The following is a 24,447-nucleotide window of genomic DNA, read 5'->3' as shown; positions in this document are numbered from 1 at the left end:
CTGAGTTTCTTTTTGGAATGATGAAAATGTTCTGAAATTAGACAGTGGTGATGGTTGCATGACCCTGTGAATATACTAATAACACTGAATTACATCCACCACTTCAAAATGTAGACTTATGGTATGTAAACTGTATCTCAATTAATAAAATAGAAAAAAATTAACTACAGCCATTGGAGAGCCTTCAGGGAGTGAACATGAGCACTTGATCCCCTCACTTTCCTTGCTGTGAAGGATAGAAGTTACCAAAACAAGAACTGCAGAATTGGAAAAAGCTTTATTTCAGGGAATTACAAAAGGTAGTGAAATACAGGGCAAAGGGAGCACTAGTATAATCTGGCATGACACAGGATGGTCACTTGGTTTTGTTTTCTAACTACAAACACAAAAGAGGAGCTCATTATTTAAGGTAAGACACAGTATGCATAAAACTACAGATCACTGGGCTAGAACCCTTCTTTTAATCTAGAGATTATGAAACGATTGTGAGACAACTAGTGTTAACACCCTTTGAGCTGTAGCATCCACTTGACACAAAGTTCCTTTGTTTTATTTACCAGATGACCAGGAATCATATACTAGTTTGGCTGCAACCATGTCTTCCACCGCCATTCCTGGAATGGACAGAAATTTGGTTTAACTTTTGTCAGAACAACTTTTCCCCAAACAGCCCAGGTCCCAGAACCAGCAGTTCCCTAATACAGTGCCCATCAGGGTAACAAGGACTAAGCACCCAGAGGTGAGTTCAGGCTTGAAGAGTTTGTGAAGGGTAAAACAAGGCAAGCAATGCTCACCAAAGTTCAGGGGGTCAGAAAACTTTCTGTAAACAGCCAGATAATAAATACGTAAGGCTTTGCATGCCAGTTACTTGCAGTTACTCACCTCGGCTGTAGTACACATGTGACTTTAGACATCAGGTAAACAGATGAGCCTGACTGTGCTCCAAGAAAACTTTCTTTATGGACACTAGTTTGAATTTCTTATAATTTTTATGTGTCATGAAATATTCCTTTCCCCCCCAGTCATTTGAAAATGTAGACACCATTTCATTGTGGGCTGTAGGAAAACAGATGGTAGGTTGGGTTTGGCGCATGCTCTGTCGTTTGTTGGACCTTTGGTCCAGTCCAAACCCTAAGTCCTTCAGCAATTCCCCCTTTATCTTAGAGTTTTGGGCAAATATCCTTAACCTTGAATGGGAATATGTTCTTAAAGGCAGGGGCTGGCTTTTATTTTTGTAACTACCACTGTACACAGTATGGAGCTTGATACATAGTAGGTATTTAATACGCATCTGCTAGATGAAGGGATGTGCCAGTAAACCAACCCCCAAAAGTGAGAAAGTAAAAATTGCTCAGGACTGTAGATCAGGTTTCCAGTGCTGTGTCTCCTGAAGGGGGCCAGCTGACCTCTGATCTGCTAAGGAACAATGAAACTCTTTCATACTCAACTAGATCAGTGTGATGTCTCTGAACCAGGCTCTAGATAAAGCTTATACTGTGTTTGCCTGTCTTTCTATGCATGAAAAATTAAAAATATATTTAACAGATGGTAAGGCATAGATATATTTTGACTGGCATGGGTGCTGGGTGGGCAGAGTACTCTTAATACACTGTCAAGCGTTAACACTTTGGGTGCTTGATCATTAAAATATATGTAACGTCTGGCTTGGAAGGAAAGTTATGACCAACCTAGATAGCATATTCAAAAGCAGAGACATTACTTTGCCAACAAAGGTCCATCTAGTCAAGGCTGTGGTTTTTCCTGTGGTCATGTATGGATGTGAGAGTTGGACTGTGAAGAAGGCTGAGCGCCGAAGAATTGATGCTTTTGAACTGTGGTGTTAGAAAAGACTCTTGAGAGTCTCTTGGACTGCAAGGAGATACAACCAGTCCATTCTGAAGGAGATTAGCCCTGGGATTTCTTTGGAAGGAATGACGCTAAAGCTGAAACTCCAGTACTTTGGCTACTTCATGCAAAGAGTTGACTCATTGGAAAAGACTCTGATGCTGGGAGGGATTGGGGGCAGGAGGAGAAGGGGACGACAGAGGATGAGATGGCTGGATGGCATCACTGACTCAATGGACGTGAGTCTGGGTGAACTCTGGGAGTTGGTGATGGACAGGGAGGCCTGGCGTGCTGCGATTCATGGGGTTGCAAAGAGTCGGACACAACTGAGTGACTGAACTGAACTGAACTGAAGGTCTGGCAAGGTTGAGGGGCTCGGGCAGCAACTATTTACCAACCATTTTGAGAGTACTTCAATATTTTAGATGTAGGAGCTGAATATTAGCTCTGTTACCATATGTGTTCATTTCCTTAAAATGGGAGAGCTGGGCTGAGAGGCAAACCAGCTGAAGAAGGGAGCCCCTTCTCTGATGGGCTTCTGCCTGTACTAACTCAAGATGGTTATGGTGCTCCCCATTGAAGACCTTCTTAAATCAGCAAGCAGAAAGTTAGGGAAGGAGGGGGAAAAAAGGTCAGGCTGTACTTCCTGTCTGGGTTGCCCTCATGATGGGTCTCCCTGTTATTTATCTTAAGCTCCCTGTTTTTAAACACCTTTTTCTCCTGCCCCTCCACCTTTGAAGTTTTTCTCCTGCCCCTCCACCTTCCTCTGAGTTTCATTTCTATCAAAGTCTAAATGTTTTAATGCTGATGCTTGTTATGGGCAAATCATTTTATACACACATACCACTTAATTCTCACAAAAACTCTAGGTAACAGGTGGTGAGAAAACTGACTCAAAGAGGTGAGATCACTTGCCCAAGGATGCATGTCTAAGGAATAGCACAGAGGGGAATCCAACCCAGGACTGCCCAGTTCCAGAGTTCACGGGCTTCACCACTATGCCAAGACATAAATAATTGACCTGAGTGATAGACTGCACAATGATTTAGTTACGGAGCCTGCTGACTCATTCCTCTTCCCACCAATGGGTAAACCTACCTGTGTTCTGGTTAAGTTTGTGCCCTGGGAGCAATGACTCTTACCCAGAGACTTGAACACGGTAGTTTTCTCACAGTGGGCTGGTTTCACTCCCTTCACCACTTCTCCCAGCTCAGCGAAGATCTCGGCCTGTCAAATGAACACACGTTGACCCAGGTCATGGAGCTAATATGGCTCAGGACCAGCTTCTGAAGCCAGGACAGGGTGTCCCTGACCTGGATAAGGGAAAACTTGATAAAATGACCTTCTATAAACTTAATGATGTCAGGGAGGAAGACTCTCCCTTAAATCTTTTTTGGGGATGAGAAGTGGGTTCATCTGCTTTTGTGATACCATGACTGCAGAAATACAAATCTGCAGCCAGGGGAATGTCCTGCCAGGACACTGTATCAGTGAAGAAACAGGCCTGTTCTTATCTGAACACTCATTTTGGCAGCCCCCTTCTTACTGCTATGCCCTGGTTATGAAAAAAAGGTCCGAAAGCAGTCAACACTAGTCCTGATTTGTTGGCCATACTGGGAAAGTTTCCAGAGGCTCCTATCTTCCAATCCTACTGCTTTACAGGACAGCCCAATCCAATGGAAAAGGCCATCAAGCTGATCTCTTAAGGCAAAGCGAACAGGAAAACACATGTCACCACATAATTGCCACGTTATTTTAGAAGGGAATTAGAAAGGATGGAAAGATATTTTAGAGTTGTCACCCCACAAAGAGGTGGGAGTTACAGAGATCTGGAGCAGGCCAGAGAGAAGGGGGTATTAATGAAACCCCGGGATCCAGGTGAGGACAGTCAGACATAAGCAACAGAAGGAGGCTCACCCCTGACAAGAGGACATCTCCAGACTCTTTCAGGGCGGCCTCCTGGGAATCCACATACAGCACAGCCTGTTTCATGAGCTCGTCATCCAGCTCTCTCCAGTCCGGTCTGCTGGCGCCGATGGCTAAATGACAGCAAAAGAGACCCTGAGCCTTGAAGTAGTCACAGGGGATACTGCAGCCTCCAAAGAATGAAAGGGGAGGGGAAAAGGAAGTGACAGAGGACACGTGGGAATGACTGTGGAATGCCTCATTTCGCCAGGCCAACTCCCTCCCAAACAACAAGACTGAGTTCACTAATAAGAATGACACTTGGCATTTTCTCCTTTCCATTTCATGTCCATTCTCATTAATAAAAAAGTATTTTGAGGCAACTTAGCATTCATGTACTGTGTGCCTACTATCGCTGGGATGTTTCACACATACTATTTAAAGTCCTCACAAGTACATTCATTTTTGATTCCCATTTAAAAGGTACTCAAACTGAGGCTCAAAGAAGAGGTATGTGCCAAGGTTATATATACAATAAGTGCATCTATGACTCTAAAAGAGCACATGCCTTTCATGCTTCTTCTGCTTATCAGGAGCAGCGACTTCCTTACACAAACCCTAAAGCAGAGACATCACTTGGAGCTTATTAATACCCCACACTCCTCTATCTTCTGTCTGTCTGCTTGCTCTTCAATCATTCCCATTCCTCGTTCCCAACCACTTTTATCACCTCATGAGAAAAAAAGCCCAGTGTCAGGGTCACAGAGAAGCCCCAGTAAACAGGAAACTGGTTGCACCCCAGCACCAAGGTTTCACATCCTCTGCAGAGCCCAGAACCATAATGATGAATCCAAGGAATCATGCCTCCTGGCACTGGGACATAGGATAATGCTGAGACTGAATCAAATGCTTGCAGGACCAGGAAGGTAATGAAAATGAGCAGCACTGGTTAGAAGAACTGGATTAGAAATGGTGGAGAACTCAGCACAGAGAAGAAAGCAGGCCCTTCTAAAGGGAGCACTAACTATTCTGCTCAAGCAGAACCATTGCCATGTAAGAACGCAGGGCCACTCTTAGATAGCCCTCCCCCCGCCCCCCTGCTCCTTTTGTAAAAAGAGAAGCAGGAAATCTATTTGCATGTGTTATTTCTTGGTTTTCAGAACACTTAACAGTCTATGGCCTAAACAAAACACATCTGCTGGCTGGATCCAGCCCATGGCAGCCAGTCTTTGGAAACGGCTATAAAGCTTTATACAAATATAAGGCAGCATTTGTAAGCCTTCTCTCACTGCCATCCAGTTTTCTCTACTTGTTCCCTCTCCTGTTGTTCCCCCACACTCTAATTGTCAAAGACAGTGATGCAAAATGTCCATCTTGAAGGTTGTTTGTGTGAGGAGTTCTATAGAACAGAAGCACCAACTAATGAAGCTTGTAAATAAATCATAAGCTGGTGGGAAAAACCCTAGCCTCTCAAGCCACCTCTTCTGATTGCACTTGTTCCCCCTAATTTGGAGCATGGTGAATTCTCAAAGGGTTGCATAAGGCCACTCAAGCCAATGGAGGTGGTCCAGGAAGCAAAGGGAGGGGCCTGACTCAGGCTGGGCTTTGGCCTTCCTTCAGTGGGGTTACACTGGGTGAGGGTCAGAGACTGGCTGGTGGGATGCTGAGAAAGAATGAGGGGTATGCAGGGACGGGTGGAATTGGGCCTAACTCTCAGCCAAGTTGTAAAGTAAGTAAAATCTGTTGTTGGTGTTTCCCTGTCAATTCTACTTGTAACATACTTTTCTTAAGTATATTTACTGCCTCTAAACACACAAACCAATTTTGTCTTTAGATCAGGGAAAGATACCAGACTCCTCAACTCAAAATCAAGTTAGCTCTTCCTAGTGAGACATTCGAAGTGTGAGAGGTATACAACATGAGGGAGATTCTCTGTTGCTATCTTTGAAGGTAGAGTGTCCACATGAAAAGAAATGTGGACAGCCAACTGGAGCTGAGAGCAGCCCCAAGGAAACTTGCATCCTTGTCCTACAACACAAAGAACTGCCACAACCATGTGAGCTGGGAAGAAGACTCCAAGCTCTAGATGAGATTGCAGCCTGGAAAACACCTTGCTTTCATCCTGCATGAGCAGAGGACTTAGCTAACCCATGTCTAGACTCCTAACCACAGAAACAAAGATAGCAAATATGTTCTACTTTAAGCTGGAAAAAAAAAATCAACTCAGTCTTATTGAAGATTCAGCTCTTGTCCATTTTACCCAGAACTGACTTCTCTTGAAGTTCCAAGTCCTTCTAGAAATGCTCTTACTGTTCGAGTCTGGCTTTATGAACAATAAGACCTATCCCCTGGATTCACATTCATAATATCGGTCCCATACAGGCTGAAACCTTCAATTTTCTATGGCCCATTCTTCAATCATACATGTTTTGTTTCCTTCATAGAGCTTAACCTTTAGCTGGAACTATCTAGCTCATCTATTTGTTTATTGTCTACCTCCCTTCTCTAGAATGTAAACAGCAGGAAAGCAGTGACCTTGATGGCTGGTTTACTTTGGCTTCCCCAGCATGTAAAACAGTGCCTGCACCATGGTAGGGATTCAATACACATTTGTGAAAGAACAAATAATCATGATACTTGGCCCTTGCACATGTGTGCAGAGATCTTAGAGTTCACCCTATGTGCCTGTCACTAAAACATGGGGCACTGCCTGTCATTTAAAACATGTTTAAATTCTCTAGCCTTCAATTGCTTGCTAATCAGACTTCAGTTTTCTTACTAAAAGATAACATAGAGCATCATTCAAGATATTAGGCTTTGAGGGTATATTGCCTCAGTTCAAATCCCAGCTTTGCCTCTAAAAACCTTTGACTTTGGGCAAGTTACTTAATCTTTCCATGCCTTGGTTTACCTACCATACAGGGGTCATGATAACAATAGTTCCTACTTCATAAGGTTGTTTTCAAGATTCAGTGATATAGTACATAACAAAGAATTTAGAACAGCACCTGCTAGACAAAGTATTTAATATAGACCAGATCTTGCTATAACCCCCAGGGTCATCTAAGGATCTTCAGGAGCCCAAGGAACTCCTATGTTTAAAGTCCCAATTATCCTACCCCACATATGAAAAAGCATTCACATAAATGCATTTAGTCACATAAAATGTATTTTGTGCCGTAATTAAAAAAAATTAATTCCAAAGTGTTGGTAAGAACAAGTGAGTCATTTGGCTTTTGTAATTAAATTTCATGACATTTAAGAACTGAGTTATAATTGATCATTGCCATATTATACTTTATAAAATTTTAATTAAATTTATTAGTTTTGAGTTTGTGATTTTTGTTTCATACTTTGGAGTGCATACTGTTTCTTTAAGGTTCAAATGTTTCTGAGGCCAGTAAAAAGCTCAGGCATTCTGCATGAGTAAAACAACTCTGCAGATGCAGCCCCTTGGTCCAGTCAAGGGAGAGTCTGGCCACCCAGTGTTCATGGAGCCACTCTGCTTACCATTGATGTGAGCCCCAGGCTTCACCCATTCACCAAACAAAATGGGCTCTGTTGCCATGGTGACTGTGATGATCACATCTGCCCCCGTCACAGCCTCCTGGACCGATGAACAGATCCGCACTTCTCCTGGCACCGTGTTCACAAACTTCTCTGCATTTTCTTTGGTGCGGTTCCATATTCTCACCTTCATTCAGGGGAATAAAAGGGACATTGGTGCTGTGATTATTTGGCTGTTTACATTTCATCAAACCTAGGAGTTACAAAGAAAAGTTGAACTACTCTAGGGTTAAGGCTGCAGTTAATTAAATCATTCCTTAAGGTGAATGAACATTTGTCTAGGCCAGATTTGAAAATGACCTTTCTCTACTCCATTTCCATGTCAGGAAGGGGGGAGGTTTTTCAATTCTAGCTTGAGACATGCAGCCTCAGTAATGTAATAGCTATTATATAGCTTAGTGATTAGCAGAGCAAATTCTGGAGCTAGACAGGTTTAGAATCAAACTTTGCTCTGTCACTTACTGTTTCTGAAGCTATTTAACCTCATTCAGCCTAAGTTTACATATATGTAAATGCAAATCATAACTGACAAGGTCAGCATCAAACTCACAGTTTATGTCTGGGACTCTGTAAGGGAGTCATAACAGGTGTGAGATTAACAAACAGGATGTGCAGTGCTGTGCATGGGACAGCTTGATCTCTGAAGGATATTTAAGGAATTAAAAATTGGAAGGATTTCAGGAGTAAATTGGGACTTACCTGGTGGCTCAAATGGTAAAGAATCTGCCTGCAATGCAGGAGACCCAGGTTTGATCCCTGGGTTTGGAAGATCCCCTGGAGAAGGGAATGACTACTCTCTCTAGTATTCTTGTCTGGAGAAGTTCATGGACAGAGGAGCCTTGTGGGCTAGAGTCCATGGGGTTACAAAGAGTTGGGCATGACTGAGCAACTAACACTTACTTACAGGAGTGAATGGTGCAACAGAGAAGTCAAGAATAGTAGCTACAATTAGATTCCTGGGAAGTGCTTGCAGGGAGAGGGTGGTCACTGGCATCACCAGGAAGTGGGGACTTGCTAGCTTGTTTAATATATTTTAATGTTTGCGGTGGCAGTTGTCAGCCTTCAGTTGAAAATAAGGCCTAAAGAAGCCCTCATAAGGAAATATAATGAGTATAGAAATAAATGTTATATGTGAATAAGTTCATTAATTAAGGTGAAAACAGTATAATAAGCCCAGTTATAAGAAAATGGTTAACCATACTACCGTTCTTGATAGAAAAGTTGAAATACTATACCAATATGAGGTAAGCTGGAAAACTGATGTTACAACATTCGGTGAAAACTATTAAAACTATGATTAAAAGATTAATGATTAAAACTACATTATAAGAAGTTAATATTCAAAAAATACAAAGAACTTATAAAACTTAATATAAAAATAAACAACCTTATTTAAAATGGGCAAAGGTTCTCAATAAATATTTTTCCAAAGAAACTATTAAGTCCACCATTCACATCACTATTAAATTAGAAATAAACTACAAGGGAAAAATTGAAAAAAACACAAACAAGTGATGGCTAAACAATATGTTACTAAACAACCAATGGGTCACTGAAGAAATCAAAGGCAAAGGAAAAAAGCACCTAGAGATAAATAAAAAATGAAAACATGATGATCCAAACCCTCTGGGATTCAGCAAAAGCAATTCCAAGAGGGAAATTTATAGCAATACAAGTTTACTTCAGAAAACAAGAAAAATATCAAATAAATAACCTAACCTTATACCTAAAGCAACTAGAGAAAGAGGAACAAACAAAACCCAACGTTAGTAGAAGGAAATAAGTTGCAAAGATCAGAACTTAAATAGAGACAAAGAAAACAATGGGAAATATAAATGAAACTAAAAGCTGGTTTTTTGGAAAGATAAACAAAATTGAGAAACCTTTAGCCAGACTCATTAAGAAAAAGAAGACTCAAAGTAATAAAATTAGAAATGAAAAAGAAGTCACAACTGACACCGCATAAATACAAAAGATCATGAGAGTACTACAAGCAACTATACGTTAATAAAATGGACAACCTATGAGAAGAGGACAAATCTCCCAAACTGAATCAAAGAAGTAGAAAATATGAACAGATCAATTGCAAGCAATGAAATTGAAACCATGAGTAAAAAACTCCCAACAAACAAAAGTCCATAACCAGACAACTTTATGGGTGAATTTCATCAAACATTTAGAGAAAAGCTAACATGATCCCTCTGAAACTATTCCAAAAATTGCAGAGGAAAGAACACTCCCAAACTCATTCTATGAGGCTGTCATCACCTAATTCCAAAACCAGACAAAGATGCCACAAAACAAGAAATTATAGGCCAATATCACTGATGACCATATATGCAAAAGTACTCAACAAACTACTAGCAAACTGAGCCCAATGATATATTAAAAGATCATACACCGTGATCGAGCAGGACTGATCCCTGGGATGCAAGAAGTTTTCAACATTTGCAAATCAGTCAGTGTGATACACCACATTAACAAACTGAAGAGTGAAAACCATATGATCATCTTAGTAGATGCAGGAAAAGCTTTTAACAAAATTCAATACCCATTTATGATAAAAACTCTCCAAAAGTGAGCATAGAGAGAGCATACCTCAACCTAATACAGGACATATATGACAAACCCACAGATAACCCAGTGTTGAAAAGCTGAAAGCAATATCTTCTAAGATCAAGAAGACAAGGATGTTTACTCTCACTACTTTTATTCAACATAGTTTTGGAAGTCCTAGCCATGGCAATCAGAGAAGAAAAAGAAGTAAAAGGAATCCAAATAGGAAAAGAAGAGATAAAACTGTCACTGTTTGCAGATGATACAGAAAATCCTAAAGATGCTACAAGAAAACTATTAGAGCTCATCAATGAATTCAGTAAATTGCAGGATACAAAATTAACACACAGGAATCTATTGCATTTCTATGGGCTAACAACAAAAGATCAGAAAGAGAAATTATGGCAAAAATCCCATTTACCATCACATCAAAGGGAATAGAATATGTAGGAATAAACCTACCATAAGAGGCAAAGACCTGTACTCTAAAAACTACAAGGTGCTGATGAAATAAATCAAAGATGACACAAACAGATGGAAAGATATACCATGTTCTAGGATTAGAAGAATCAATATTGTTAAAATAACTATACTACCCAAGGTAATTTACAAATTACTCATGGCATTTTTCATAGAACTAGAACAAAAAATTTAAAAATTTGTATAGAAACACCAAAGACCCTGAATATCCAAAGCAATCTTGAGAAAGAAAAATGGTGCTCAAGGAGTTAGTGTCACTGACTTTTGACTATACTACAGAACTACAGTAATCAAAACAGTAATGGTACTGGCTTAAAAACAGACATATATATCAATGGAACAAGATAGACAGCCCAGAGATAAACGCATCCATCTATAATTGTTCTCTAGTGCAGGAGGTAAGATGATGCAATGGAGAAAAGACAGTGTCTTCAATAAGTGGTGCTGGGAAAACTGGACAGCTACATTTTAAAAATTAAATTAGAACACTTTCTAACATCACACACAAAAATAAACTAAAAATGAATTAAAACCTAAATGTAAGCTTAGACACTATAAAACTCTTAGAGGAAAACATTGGCAGGACACTCTTTGACATAAATCACAACAATAACTTTTTGGGTCTACTTCCTAGAGTAATGGAATTGAAAACAAAAATAAACAAATATGACCTAATTAAACTTAAAAGCTTTAGTACGGCAAAACAAACCATAACAAAATGAAAAGATAACCCAAAGAATGGGTGAAAATATTTCCAAATGAAGTGACCAACAAGGGATTAATCTCCAAAATATTCAAACAGCTCATGCAGCTCAATTGAAAGAGAACCCTATTAAAAAATGGGTGGAAGCTCTAAATAGACATTTCTTCAAAGAAGACATACAAATGGCCAAAAAGCATATGAAAAGATGCTCAACATCACTCATTGTTAGAGAAATGCAAATCAAAACTACAACAAGGTATCACTTCACACTAGTCAAAATGGCCATAATCAAAAAGTCCACAAACAACAAATGCTGGAGGAGTGTGTGCAGAAAATGGAACCCTCCCACACAGTGGGAATGTAAACTGGTGAAGTCACTATAGAAAACAGTATGGAAGTTCCTTAAAAAAGTAAAAATAGAGCTACCATATGATCCAGGAATCCCACTCCTGGGCATATATCCAGAGAACACCATAAATTGAAAAGATAGACACACCCCAATGTTCACTATAGCACTATTCATAATAGCCAAGACATGGAAGCAACCTAAATGTCTATAGACAGATGAATGAATATAGAAGATGTGGTACATACATAAAATGGAATATTACTCAGCCATAAAAGGAATGAAATAATGCCATCTGCAGCAACATGGATGACCTATAGATTACCATACTAAGTGAAGTAAATCAGAGAAAGACAAATATCATATGATACCACTTATATGTGGAATCTAAAAAAATGATACAAATGAGCTTATTTCAGAAACAGACTCAAAGACTTCAAAAACAAATTTATAGTTACCATAGGGCAAAGGCTGAGGGTGAGGGATAAATTTGGAGGTTGGGATTAGCATATACACACTACTATATATAAAGCAGATAATCAACGATGACCAACTATATTACATGGGAAACTCTACTCAATATTCTGTAATAATTTGTATGTAAAAAGAATCTGAAAAAGAATATACACACACATATATATATAAATCATGTTTCTGTATACTTAAAACTAATACAACATTGTGACTCAACTATACTCCAATAAGCAGCTCATATAGCTCAATATTAGGAAAACAAACAGCCCAATCAAAAAACGGACAGAAGACCTAAAGACACTTCTCCAAAGAAGACATACAGATGGCAAAGACAAAAGATGCTCAACATCACTAACTTTTAGAGAAATGCAAATCAAAACTACAATTAGGTATCACCTCATACCAGTCAAAATGGCCATCAACAAAAAATCTAAAATAATAAATGCTAGAGAGGATGTGCAGGAAAGGGAACCCTCCTACACTGTTGGTGGGAATGCAAACTGAAACAGCCATTATGGAGAGTCCTTTAAAATCTAGGAAAAAAACTAGCATATGATCCAGCAACCCCACTACTGGGCATACACCTTGAGAAAAAAATAATCAAAAAGACACCTGTAGCCCAGTGTTCATAGCAGCACTGTTTACAATACCCAGGACCTGGAAGCAACCTAGATGTTCATCAATTGATGAATGGATAAAGAAGATGTGGTACATATATACAATGGAATATTACTCAGCCATTAAAACGAACAAATTTGAATCAGGTCAGTTCTAGTGAGGTGGATGAACCTAAATCCTGTTATAAAGAGTGAAGCATGTCAGAAAGAGAAAAACAAATATAGTATGTTAACACATATATATGGAATCTAGAAAAATGATGCTAAGGAAACTATTTTCAGGGAAGGAACGGAGATACAGATATAGAGCATGGACTTGTGGACACTGTGTGGGAGGGAGAGAGTGGCATGAGTTGAGAAAGTAGCACCAACACACATACAATATCAGGTGTAAGAAGAGTAGCTGGTGAGAGGTTGCTGTGTAGTACAGGGAGCCCAGTCTGGCTCTCTGTGATGACCTGGAGGGATGGGATGGGGGCAGGGGAGGGAGGCTAGGGAGAGAGGGGAGGTATGTATAATTTACATTGTTGTATGGCAGAAGCCAACATGAGATTGTAAACATTTTTTTAAATTTAAATAAAAAGTAGAGAACAAAAAACTACCATATGATCCAGTAATTCCAGTTCTGGGTATTTCTCTGAAGAAAACAAAACAGTAAGGCAAAAAGTGGTAGGAACCCCTATATTCATGGCAGCATTATTTACAATAACCAGGATATGGAAACAACCTGTGTCCATCAGTGAATAAATGGATAAAGCAATTGTCATGTACACACACACACAAAATGAAATACTGTTCATCCGTAAAAATAATGAAATTTTGTTAGCTGAGACAAAAATGTGTGGATCTTGAGGGTTTTTATGCTACGCTAAATAAGTCAGACAGAGAAAGGCAAATAGTATATGATCTCACTTACATGTGTAATCAAAAAAACCTCAAATGAATGAACAAAGAAAATAACTGAGAAACTGATATATATACACAGAGAACAAATGAAAGAAACTCCTTGTGGTGATCGCCAGAAGGGTGAGGGAGGATCTGGGGATGAGTGAAATAGATGAAGGGGATTAAGAAGTACACACTTCTAGTTATAAAATAATTAAGTCATGGGGATACAATGTGCAGCATAAAGAATACAGTCAATAATGCTATAATAACTTTGTATGGTGACAAAGGGTAACCAGATTTATCATGGTGACCATTTTGAAATGCCTATAAATATCCAATCACCATGATGCACACCTGAAACTCATATGATATTGTATGTCAATTATACCTTGGTGAAAAGCATAAAAAATCATAAAACTGTGTTATGAAAAGCAGATGAGAGAAGACTAGAAATGTTAACTACTTGACTTTGAAAACAGATAAAAGGGGATTTTTCTTTTTTTTTTTCTTCCTTATATTTTCATTTCTCAAAGCAGAGGTACTGGTTCTATCATAAAAAATCACACCTTAAATCTGCCCCACGCCTCTCACACACAGAAAAAAAATCAAATATAAGCAGTATCAAGTGTATCAAAAATAACAGGAAGCGTGAGCCAGGCAGAATGGGGAAAAGTGCACTGATGTCTAGGCTTTGAAGGGGCATGCTGTGGCCTCCTGCTCTCCAGACCTCATTGTCAGTTCCTGGATTCCTAACCCTTGAATACTTAAGGACCCCAGATTCTGCTAAGAGAAGCAACAGAAAGGGGCCGAAAGAATAACTGCATGTATGCCCTGGATATAATACAATCCTTTAAGTAACTGCATAGGCTCTGTGTGCCTAGGTGTACTCCACAAACTGAGAAACTGGAAGAAGTGACTCAGGCCTTCCTCCCAACTCTTCATCTCCAATGGGACTTTCACACAAGTCAATAAAAGAATGGTCTAGATGGTTGTACTCCCAACCTGACAATTTCAGCATAACTTACATTTTAACAAAGGAGTACAGAGAAATGTGACTGCTGCTTCCTCCCCACATCCCCCACCTCCCTCCCTGGACTTACCTCCTTAAAGAAGAACTGTTCTGTGAAGACCTCATAATGGCTGTAAGCCTGGACCCCAGCTCCAAGGATACACAACACTTCACTGTTGGGAGGTTTCAAAAACTATTTGAGAGAAAGGAGATAAAAAAGATCAAGAGAGACTCTTGAAGTCAGGAGAGGATCAAGTACAGTTTGAGAATCAGGGGACCTTTATTCAAAACCTCTCAGGCAATCAAGGAGATGTCATTTTGTTTTTCTATTTCCACTCTGTATGGTGCGGGAGGGAGAGAAAAGCCTTAACTGGGTACATAATATATACCAATGCTTAACCTTCACGATCTCTTTTAGTCCAAACAATTGACCCCATGCGCTAGATGCTCCCAGTTACCCTCTTCTTACAGATAAAGAAATTGAGGTCCAAAGAAGTTATGTAACTTGCTTAGAGCCCTGTAATTATTAAATGGCACAATAGGGCTCCAAAACCTCATCTTTCATTCTCCAATGCCCACATGCTTTCTCCTGTGCTACCCCATCTCAGGGACATGATATACCAACCTACTTCTCAGAGCTGTGAGTTGCTTTTGGAATCCATGAATCCTTGTGAACCTAGGTTCTCAAGCTATATTTTCTGTGCCTACTCTCTGTTGATCCTGTCTCAGCCTCTGTCTTCCTTTAAAGAGGAATGTAGAGATGGCATTTGTGGGACCTCCTCAGGGTATATGTGCGTCTTTATTTGGGGATGAAGTTGTATGATCAGCTCTCCAGTAAAGTCTTTCTGACCTCTCTGATAGAATTTACCACTTCATAGCACTTGTTTGTTTACAAATTTATTTTCCTGTACTTGTATGTGAGTTCCATTAAAACAGAGACAGTCTTATTTGCACAGAATTGGCACGTATTTACTCTTACCTATGAGAAATACAGCAGGGTTTCTTGACCTCAGCACTACTGATATTTGGGCTGGATAATTCTTTGTTGGCAGGCTTTGGGTAGTTGGCAGGTGAGAGGGCCGTACTGTGCACTGAAGGATGCTTGGCAGCATCCCTGGCCTCCGTCCATTAGCACCCCCTATGCCCTCAGTGGAGAGTGAAAAAGTTGGCTTAAAGCTCAACATTCAGAAAACAAAGATCATGGCATCTGGTCCCATCACTTCATGGGAAATAGATGGGGAAACAGTGGAACAGTGTCAGACTTTATTTTTGGGGGCTCCAAAATCACTGCAGATGGTGATTTACAGCCATGAAATTAAAAGACGCTTACTCCTTGGAAGGAAAATTATGACCAACCTAGATAGCATATTCAAAAGCAGGGACATTACTTTGCCAACAAAGGTCCATCTAGTCAAGGCTATGGTTTTTCCTGTGGTCATGTATGGATGTGAGAGTTGGACTGTGAAGAAGGCTGAGCGCCGAAGAATTGATGCTTTTGAACTGTGGTGTTGGAGAAGACTCTTGAGAGTCCCTTGGACTGCAAGGAGATCCAACCAGTCCATTCTGAAAGAGACCAGCCCTCGGATTTCTTTGGAAGGAATGATGCTAAAGCTGAAACTCCAGTACTTTGGCCACCTCATGCGAAGAGTTGACTCATTGGAAAAGACTCTGATGCTGGGAGGGATTGGGGGCAGGAGGAGAAGGGGATGACAGAGGATGAGATGGCTGGATGGCATCACTGACTCGATGGACATGAGTCTGAGTGAACTCCAGGAGTTGGTGATGGACAGGGAGGCGTGCTGCGATTCATGGGGTCGTAAAGAGTGGGACACGACTGAGCAACTGAAATGAATGAATGAAATGAATGCCCTCAACTGTGACAACCAAAAATGTCTTCAAACATTGCTAACTGTCTCTGGGGCAGTTGGTCTCTGGAAACAGTTGGTCTTAACTGTTTCCAGTTAAGAACTACTGGCATTGAGAAAGGACATCACTTGCTCTCAAACCATCGTGTTAAATAAGACTATCTTCTGTCTTTTCTCTATTTCATTTAATAAAAGTTGATCTTGATTTGCTCTGTATCAATAATTGCCATTATTGAGATTCTGGAGTGCAACCTTAAAAACAAAAATGTTTTTAATCATTAATCACTAGCTAAAAGGAGTCTCAAATATTAGCAGATGATTAGAGATTCTCTCTCCTGTAGCTGCACAGGAGAGATACCATTTTCTGCCATCAACTATAGTTCAAAGAAACTTGATTTGAAAAGGTTTCCAAATGACAATAACTTATGTTCCCACTCAGTAAGGAGAATTAGGTAATTTTTCTTTAACTAAATAATTTTTTTTTCTGTTCTCAGTTAATATAAATCTATTCTTGGAAGTACATGTGGGCTTCAGAAATTGTTGCAGTTTCCTGTAAAAGTAACCTTTAACCTCTGAGAGTAAATCTGTAATTCTGCTTGCTTGTCCTGCTTGACACATTGCTGCCCTGATAATAATGTTATAACTGACATCTCTTTTCCTAAATGGTATAACATTTATGATATTTATTAAATCATAATAGGATTGGTGCCACTTCATTCTTTTCCTAGAGCATACAGATAATTAAAAACATATATATGAATCTGCTACATTTCTTAAAGAGTTTGAAAGACTATGTTTCATTTGCATTCACTAAGGCCTTGCGTGGTCTGGCCCTCTGGTCAGCCCAGCTTCCCCGCTCTGGACATACTCTCTGCACCTCTGGTCTTTCAGGCAAGAAGCCTCCTTGCTGCTCTCCAAGCACACACGCCTTTATCAACCACAGGGCTTTGCTCTCCACAGGTTCTTTCCTTTGCCTGGAGTACTTTCCCTTCTGCTCCTCACAAGTAAATCCTATTATTATTCTAATGCAAGTTCAGCTATTTTGGATCTCGGTTCCAAATCGAAAAGGAGTACGTCAAGGCTGTGTATTGTCACCCTCCTTATTTAACTTATATGCAGAGTGAAATGCTGGGCTGGATGAAGCACAAGCTGGAATCAAGATTGCCGGGAGAAATATCAACAACCTCAGATATGCAGATGACCCCACCCTTATGGCAGAAAGTGAAGAAGAACTAAAAAGCCTCTTGATGAAGGAGTGAAAAAGCTGGCTTAAAACTCAACATTCAGAAAACTAAGATCACGGCATCTGGGCCCATCACTTGATGGCGAATAGATGGGGAAACAATGGAAACAGGGACAGACTTTATTTTCTTGGGTGCCAAAATCACTGCAGATGGTGACTGCAGCCATGAAATTAAAATGACGCTTGCTCTTTGGAAGAAAAGCTATGACCAACCTAGACAGTATATTAAAAAGCAGAGACATTACCTTGCCAACAAAGGTCCGTCTGGTCAAGGCTATGGTTTTTCCAGTGGTCATGTATGGATGTGAGAATTGGACTATAAAGAAAACTGAGAGCCGAAGAATTGATGCTTTTGAACTGTGGTGTTGGAGAAGACTCTTGAGAGTCCCTTGGACTGCAAGGAGATCCAACTAGTCCATCGTAAAGGAAATCAGTCCTGAATGTTCATTGGAAGGACTGATGTTGAAGCTGAAGCTCCAATACTTTGGCCACCTGATGTGAAGAACTGACTCATTTGAAAAGACCCTGATGCTGGGAAAGATTTAAGGCAGGAGGAGAAAGGGACAACAGAGGATGAGATGGTTGGATGGCATCACCGACTCAATGGACATGAGTTTGAGTAGGCTCCAGGAGTTGATGATGGACAGGGAAGCCTGGTGTGCTGCAGTCCATGGGGTTGCAAAGAGTCAGACACGACTGAGCAACTGAACTAAACTGAAGTGAAGCTCAGCTAACCCTCACAAAAGAAATGTAAGTCTCTCAGTTGTGTCTGACTCTGTGACCTCATGGACCATACAGTCCATGGAATTCTCCAGGCAAGAATACTGGAGTGGGTAACTGTCCCTTTCTTGAGGGAATCTTCCCAATCCAGGGATAGAACCCAAGTCTCCCACATTGCAGGCAGATTCTTCACCAGCTGAGCCACAAGGGAAGCCCATAAGCCTTGGCAAATCCCACAGCCTGGAGCAAGACACTCCCCCCACCCCACTTTTTGTTTTGCTCCCCTTTCATTCAATGTATCTGTCAGGACTGTAGTTTTCACGTTAACTGGTGCAATCTTTAGATTAATATCTATCTCCCCAAATGTACTCTGTGCTCCGTGACTGCAGGTTCTGTATTTGGTTTTAGTCACCATTCTATGTCCCATGCTGAGCACAGGACCTGGTGCCTGGTTGGCACTTAAGTATTTGCTGAATAATTGCATGTCAAGAATAAACCCTGATACGCATTGTCACCCTGAGAAAGCATGCCAGAGTCCCCAACTCAGGGTATGTGCAACCCAGACACAAAGTTACAGTGTCCATCAAACCCAAGAACTTCCTAATACTTGTCCTTCTCCCGAAAGCCCTAAATAAAAGTGATGGGAAAGAAAACATTCTACTCCTATAGCACAAAAAGTAAAATAAATCCTTGCTCCTTATTGAAATAGCTCAACCGAGTCCCTAGGGAAAAAGTGGGGTAGTTTAAGCCTAAGCTCTGAAGCATCAACTCAATGATTCTTAACATTTCTTGGAGTGCATATTTTTATCCATTCAAAAAGCACAGTGTAACTGAGACCTGGGTCTAGAAGAATTAACCTGGTTGATCATCAGAATTAACTAGAAAGCATAAAAAACGAAAACACTTTGGCCTTACATTCAGAGATTTCAATTCAATTTTTTGAATTAAAAAAAAAAAATTTCCAGAGGCTGCTGCTGCATAGCCTGGGCTGGAAACTATTTGCCTGGGACAAGAAGACCTATAGCTACCTGTGCTGTCTGACTTCAGGAAATCTTAGTCTCCATTTCTTTCTGCACAAAATGAGGCCAGTAATTCTTGCTCTGCCTTTCTCACACAAACCCAAAAATAAGTTGAGACAATGGGTTGAAAATTATTTTGGAAAAAATCAAAGTCCTTTTCAAATATAGGACAATATTGTTAGAGTCCCTCTAAGTTACCAGGGAACATACCTCAGAGACCCTTGATTACTTTAATCTGAGTTGGGTCTGGATATAATTAAACAAACAAACAAAAAACAGTTCCTCAAGGTGCGTACTGTAATCTAATCCCTTGCTACATAATTACCAGATTTAGCCCCACATTCTTCCCTTATCATCATGTGTTTGCTATTGCTACTGCTAAGTCATTTCAGTCATGTCTGACTCTGTGTGACCCCGTAGACGGCAGCCCACCAGACTCCCCCGTCCCTGGGATTCTCCAGGCAAGAACACTGGAGTGGGTTGCCATTTCCTTCTCCAATGCATGAAAGTGAAAAGTGAAAGTGAAGTTGCTCAGTCGTGTCCAACTCTTTGAGACCACATGGACTGCAGCCTTCCAGGCTCCTCCATCCATGGGGTTTTCCAGGCAAGAGTACTGGAGTGGGGTGTCATTGCCTTTTCCATCATCATGTGTTTGCTGCTGCTGCTGCTGCAAAGTTGCTTCAGTCATGTCTGACTCTGTGGGACCCCAGAGACGGCAGCCCACCAGGCTCCCCCATCCCTGGGATTCTCTAGGCAAGAACACTGGAGTGGATTGCCATTTCCTTCTCCAATGCATGAAAGTGAAAAGTGAAAGTGAAGTTGCTCAGTCATGTCCAACTCTTTGAGACCACATGGGCTGCAGCCTACCAGGCTCCTCCATCCATGGGGTTTTCCAGGCAAGAGTACTGGAGTAGGATGCCATTGCCTTCTCCATCATCATGTGTTTAGAAGACCTTAAAACACTCACAATCTGAACATCTGGTCTTTGGTGCTCCAACCCTCCACTGGCCCCACGTTTCCTTTCTGCCTAGGCCTCATAAGTCAGCACTCCCAGATCTTTAATGTGAAAGATTCCATACCTCTTCTTTTTCACCCTAACCTCTAAAAATACTGTTCTTCTTGTAGGATGCCCTTGCACTGCTTAGAAACATTATCACCTGTATCACTTGCTATTCCTTCTGCTCCTACCCTCCTCCTGTTTCAGTCACTCACTTTTTTTTCAGTCTTTACTCAAATGTCACCTCAGTGAGGTCTTTCCTTGATAATTTTAAATGCCACTGCTTCCCAATACCCTCGATTCTGCTTTATTTTCATCCTTCTAACTGGTGGTGTGGGTGGTGGTTTAGGAGCAAACTCTAGCCTATTATTAAACTCAAAAAGGGTTTGTTGTTGGTTACTTTTTTTTTTTTTTAGCAAATCATACTACGAATTTCACTTTTTATTTTATTGTCTCACCAGCCCTGTGCATGTCACCCTCTGTTTTGTTCACTACCACATCTCTGACATTTAGAACAGTGCCTGATACATGATAGGATCTGAATGAATACATTTTTCTGGCTCGGATATGTTGTCCCCTCTGCTTTTAGTGTAGTCCTGACCCTGGCCTATGAGGCAACCACACTGATTTGCCAGGAACAGTGTGGATCAGGGGCAGGAAAGCAGTCTGGGAATCAAGAGGTTAAGTTTTAAATTCCTGCTCTGCCACTTATTAGCTGTGTGATCCTGATCAACTTGCAAAACCTCTGTGAGTCATATTTCCTATACTTGGCAAAAGGAGATAATCATCAAGGCTGGGGTGATGGTCGGAAAGAGCACATGTAAGGTACCCAGAATCTTGGGCTCATTATGGTAGCCAATCATTTTGTGAATCACTGTGCTCATCTGATATCCTACATTTGGCATATGATATTTCACCTATGCCCATAGAAAATAAAAATGTTCCTCACTTCTACTTAGACCTTCAAATTTGAGATACTCAATTCCACCCACCAGCTTGCACTAATCTTACCTTGGTGGCAATGGCAGACACTGCAGCTGTTCTCTTTGCAGTTATGACATTTCCATCCATGACCTTGGAGGAAAGGAGAGACAGTGAGCAAGGGGCACCTGGATTCACCACTTAAGCAGAGAGAAGATGCTCTAAAAGAGTTAGCCCTGGAAGCATTGTGTGTGTGTATGTGTGTGTGTGGGTTCAGTTGTGTTTGACTCCTTGCGACCCCATGGACTATAGCCCACTAGACTCCTCTGTCTATGGGATTTCCAGGCAGGAATATTGGCTGGAGTGGGTTGCCATTTCCTACTCTGGGAAATCTTCCTGATCCAGGGATCAAACCTGTGTCTCTTGCATCTCTGTGTCTCTTGCATTGGCAGGTGGATCTTTAACCACTAGTACCTGGGAAGCACCAGAAAGCATCATAATAGTCTGCAAGGAGAGTGTTTTGCCTGGAACCAATTCCTCCACTTATAAGATATGTAACTTTGAACAAATATCTTAATCTCTAAGCACTTTGTTTTTCCTACCTGTACAAACAAAGATAATGGCAACCATTCATAGGGTTTTTGTGAGGTTTAAAAGCATTGGCAAAAATGAAGACATTTAACATGTGGCCAGCCCTCAAGAAATGCCCATTTTGCTTTATTTGCCCCAGGATTCTCAAAGTAAGTCACCTGACACCTGTGCAAGGGCCCTGAAACTCTACCTCAGTGGCTCTCAACTCCTCCTGCACACTTGGGTAGGTTTGTGAAGATACTGATGCTCAGATATATCCTTAGGCTAACTGAATCTGGATCACTAGGGAGAGGACCCAGACGACATTGTTTTTAAAATCTCCCCAGGTGGTTCTGAATTATACCTGGCTAGTAATAACCACCATCCTTTGCTCTGCTGGCCTCTGTTTATATTATTCATCTCAATTGATCCTCATCAAGTAGTAGCAGTATTCTCATTTTATGGACAAGGAAGTGAACTGCTTGGCTATCAGTCAGATTCAGGAAGAATTTCAGGCCCTGTCATTTAGTTCCAAAGCCTGAGGTGGTACCAATTTCCTGGGTAAGCACTGTTGGTAAGTAGTATGGATGTCATTTCCATTGGGTGAGCAGAAGTTGTCAAGAACTAAATACTCTTTTCAGAGGAGTAATACGTAGCCAGCTTCCTTGGGGAGCCTGAAATTCTGAGAAAATTTTAGAGGAAAGTTGTCAGAATTGAATGAGATCAATTTCTTCTGCCTGGCACATAATAAGTGCCCAGTAAGTGGCAATCAGAAAGGCAGAGGAGCATAGTCTACTATGCTAAGACAGTATAGGCCCTGGGCTCACACAGAGTAGGTATGAAGTCCATCAGTGTCCCTGTTAGCTATGTAAACTTGGCAATGCTTGGCATAGTTGCTCTTTGACTCAATTTTCTCATCTACAAAATGGGGTAATAAAATTACCTCACAGAGTGGTTTTAAGAATTAAAAGCATTAATACATATGAAGTATTTAGAACAGTGTCTGACATACACAAAGTAATTCACAAATACAGACCACTACTATTTTTTTGATATTATCATTAAATGTTAAAACAGGTCACTGTGTATACCCCTTAGAAAAAACTCCCAGGTATTAGAGAGCGCCCCTAATCTGTAACTCATATAACTTCATGTTACAGATTCCTGTTAAAAGTTTCCTTAGCTACTGGATTTGTGCAAGCTGTATATTTGTAGTAACTGGTAATAGGACAAGATCACTGCAAGAATGATGAGATCATTACTTCCGCAAGTTCACACACTGGAAGCAGCAGTGGTCTCTGATGCTGGGTTACATCCTCAGGCAGTCCTAGAAACAGATACACAGTCACAGGTAACCTGCACAGTCACTGGCATCCAGTCATTCAGAGAGGGGCATATGTGGTCACATTCAATACGCCCCCTTGCCTAAATTCTGAGCTAGCTTTGTGCACAAGGGCCCCGGCTAAACCCCTGGGCAGGGAGTTGCTCACCGCCAGAAGGGAGCCGTTGCTCGGCTGGAAGAGTAGCACGGTAGCCTGATGGGAGGGGACAGTGGAGGTGGCGCTGTGGTCCTCGTAGAAGGTGACCAGCTTGGTGGTCAGGGCGTCCTCTGCTGCACTGTAGGCAGGCATGACCCCCAGGAACCTAGAAGAAGAGAGGGAGCAACTTCAACCCCTTCCTGTCGATGCTGAGACATCCTGTCAAGTCCCTATGTCCCTTTCTTTCTCTTTCCCCACTCACTGCCCTACTGGCCTTCTCCCTCCTTTGTCCCCATCCCTCTGCCGTTGCCTTTAGCAGTGTGCAGAGTACGTTCGAGTCTGCCTCTGGATGAGAAAAACCACCCCAGTTCTGCCACTTACTAGCTGCCATAACCTTGGGTCATTCGCTTCACCTCTTGAGTCTTCGGTTTTCCCATCAGCAAATAGCTGCATCAATAGCCACGTACATATGGAGTGTGTTGAATGAAACCAAATAACAGCTTTAAAGCGCCCACAGTGGGTTGCTCAAATTAGGTGAAAGGTGTTATTAGTAAGGATTAGGGAAGCCTCCTTTCTTTTCTCCTGCTGCTTCCCTTCTCACCCCTCCCCTTCCTCCTTTCCAGTTTCTCCAGCCCCGGACCCGGCCTTCCTCACTTACCCCCTGTGCTTGGCGACTGGCACCACGGTGCGCACAGGCTGCACGACTCCTCCGTCGGGGCCGCTGGAGAAGTTGGCCAGAGCGGTCTCCAGAGGCGCGATGAGCAAGCTGGAGCTGTGGAGGTGGTCCTGTACATCAGCCGCACTCAGGAACACCGGCCTCGAGCTCATGTCGCCGCCGGACTTCTAACCTCAGAGCGCTCACGGCGATCCGCGTTTCTAGTGCTGTGCTCTAAATGAGAGCCGGGGAAAGCTGGGAGCGCTGCCGCCTACAGGTCACCGCCCAGCTCGGAGGGCGGAGCAAAGCCGTTTTCCTCCCACCCCCATCTGCAGGATTGCGAGAGTTGGGTCCGCTCCAGTCGCGGTTTCCCCTAGGTTGGAGTTGAGGCAGCGGGCGGGCTGGGAGTTGGTATCCTTGGGTCCACTTTCTCAATTCCTGTAGTTAGCTGTGGTCACATTCCTTGCAAAACGTGTTAGTTTGGCTCCCCACTTATTTCTTAAATTATTGCCTACATCTTAGGAGGTCTTGGATGTAAGGCGATAGAAAGTTATTAAAAACCATTTTCCTTTCAATTCTGTCTCCATCT

The 24,447-nt window shown here is 41.5% G+C and overlaps 1 protein-coding gene across 1 annotated transcript; it reads right to left on the bottom strand.

Moving 5' to 3' along the window:
• Nucleotides 1-258: 258 nt before the first annotated feature.
• On the bottom strand, nucleotides 259-24,115 carry CRYM (crystallin mu). Its single transcript, XM_070362070.1, has 8 exons — nucleotides 23,862-24,115; nucleotides 23,216-23,369; nucleotides 21,246-21,308; nucleotides 14,482-14,583; nucleotides 7,261-7,444; nucleotides 3,763-3,884; nucleotides 2,988-3,072; nucleotides 259-614 (listed from the first exon to the last, which is right to left on the bottom strand). The coding sequence occupies exons 1-8, from the start codon at nucleotides 24,029-24,031 to the stop codon at nucleotides 550-552; spliced, it is 945 nt and encodes a 314-aa protein (XP_070218171.1). The 5' UTR covers nucleotides 24,032-24,115; the 3' UTR covers nucleotides 259-549.
• Nucleotides 24,116-24,447: the final 332 nt, after the last annotated feature.

Source organism: Bos mutus, chromosome 25, assembly GCF_027580195.1.
Source record: "Bos mutus isolate GX-2022 chromosome 25, NWIPB_WYAK_1.1, whole genome shotgun sequence".
Lineage (NCBI taxonomy): Eukaryota > Metazoa > Chordata > Mammalia > Artiodactyla > Bovidae > Bos > Bos mutus.
This window is presented reverse-complemented; position numbering and strand designations above follow the sequence as displayed.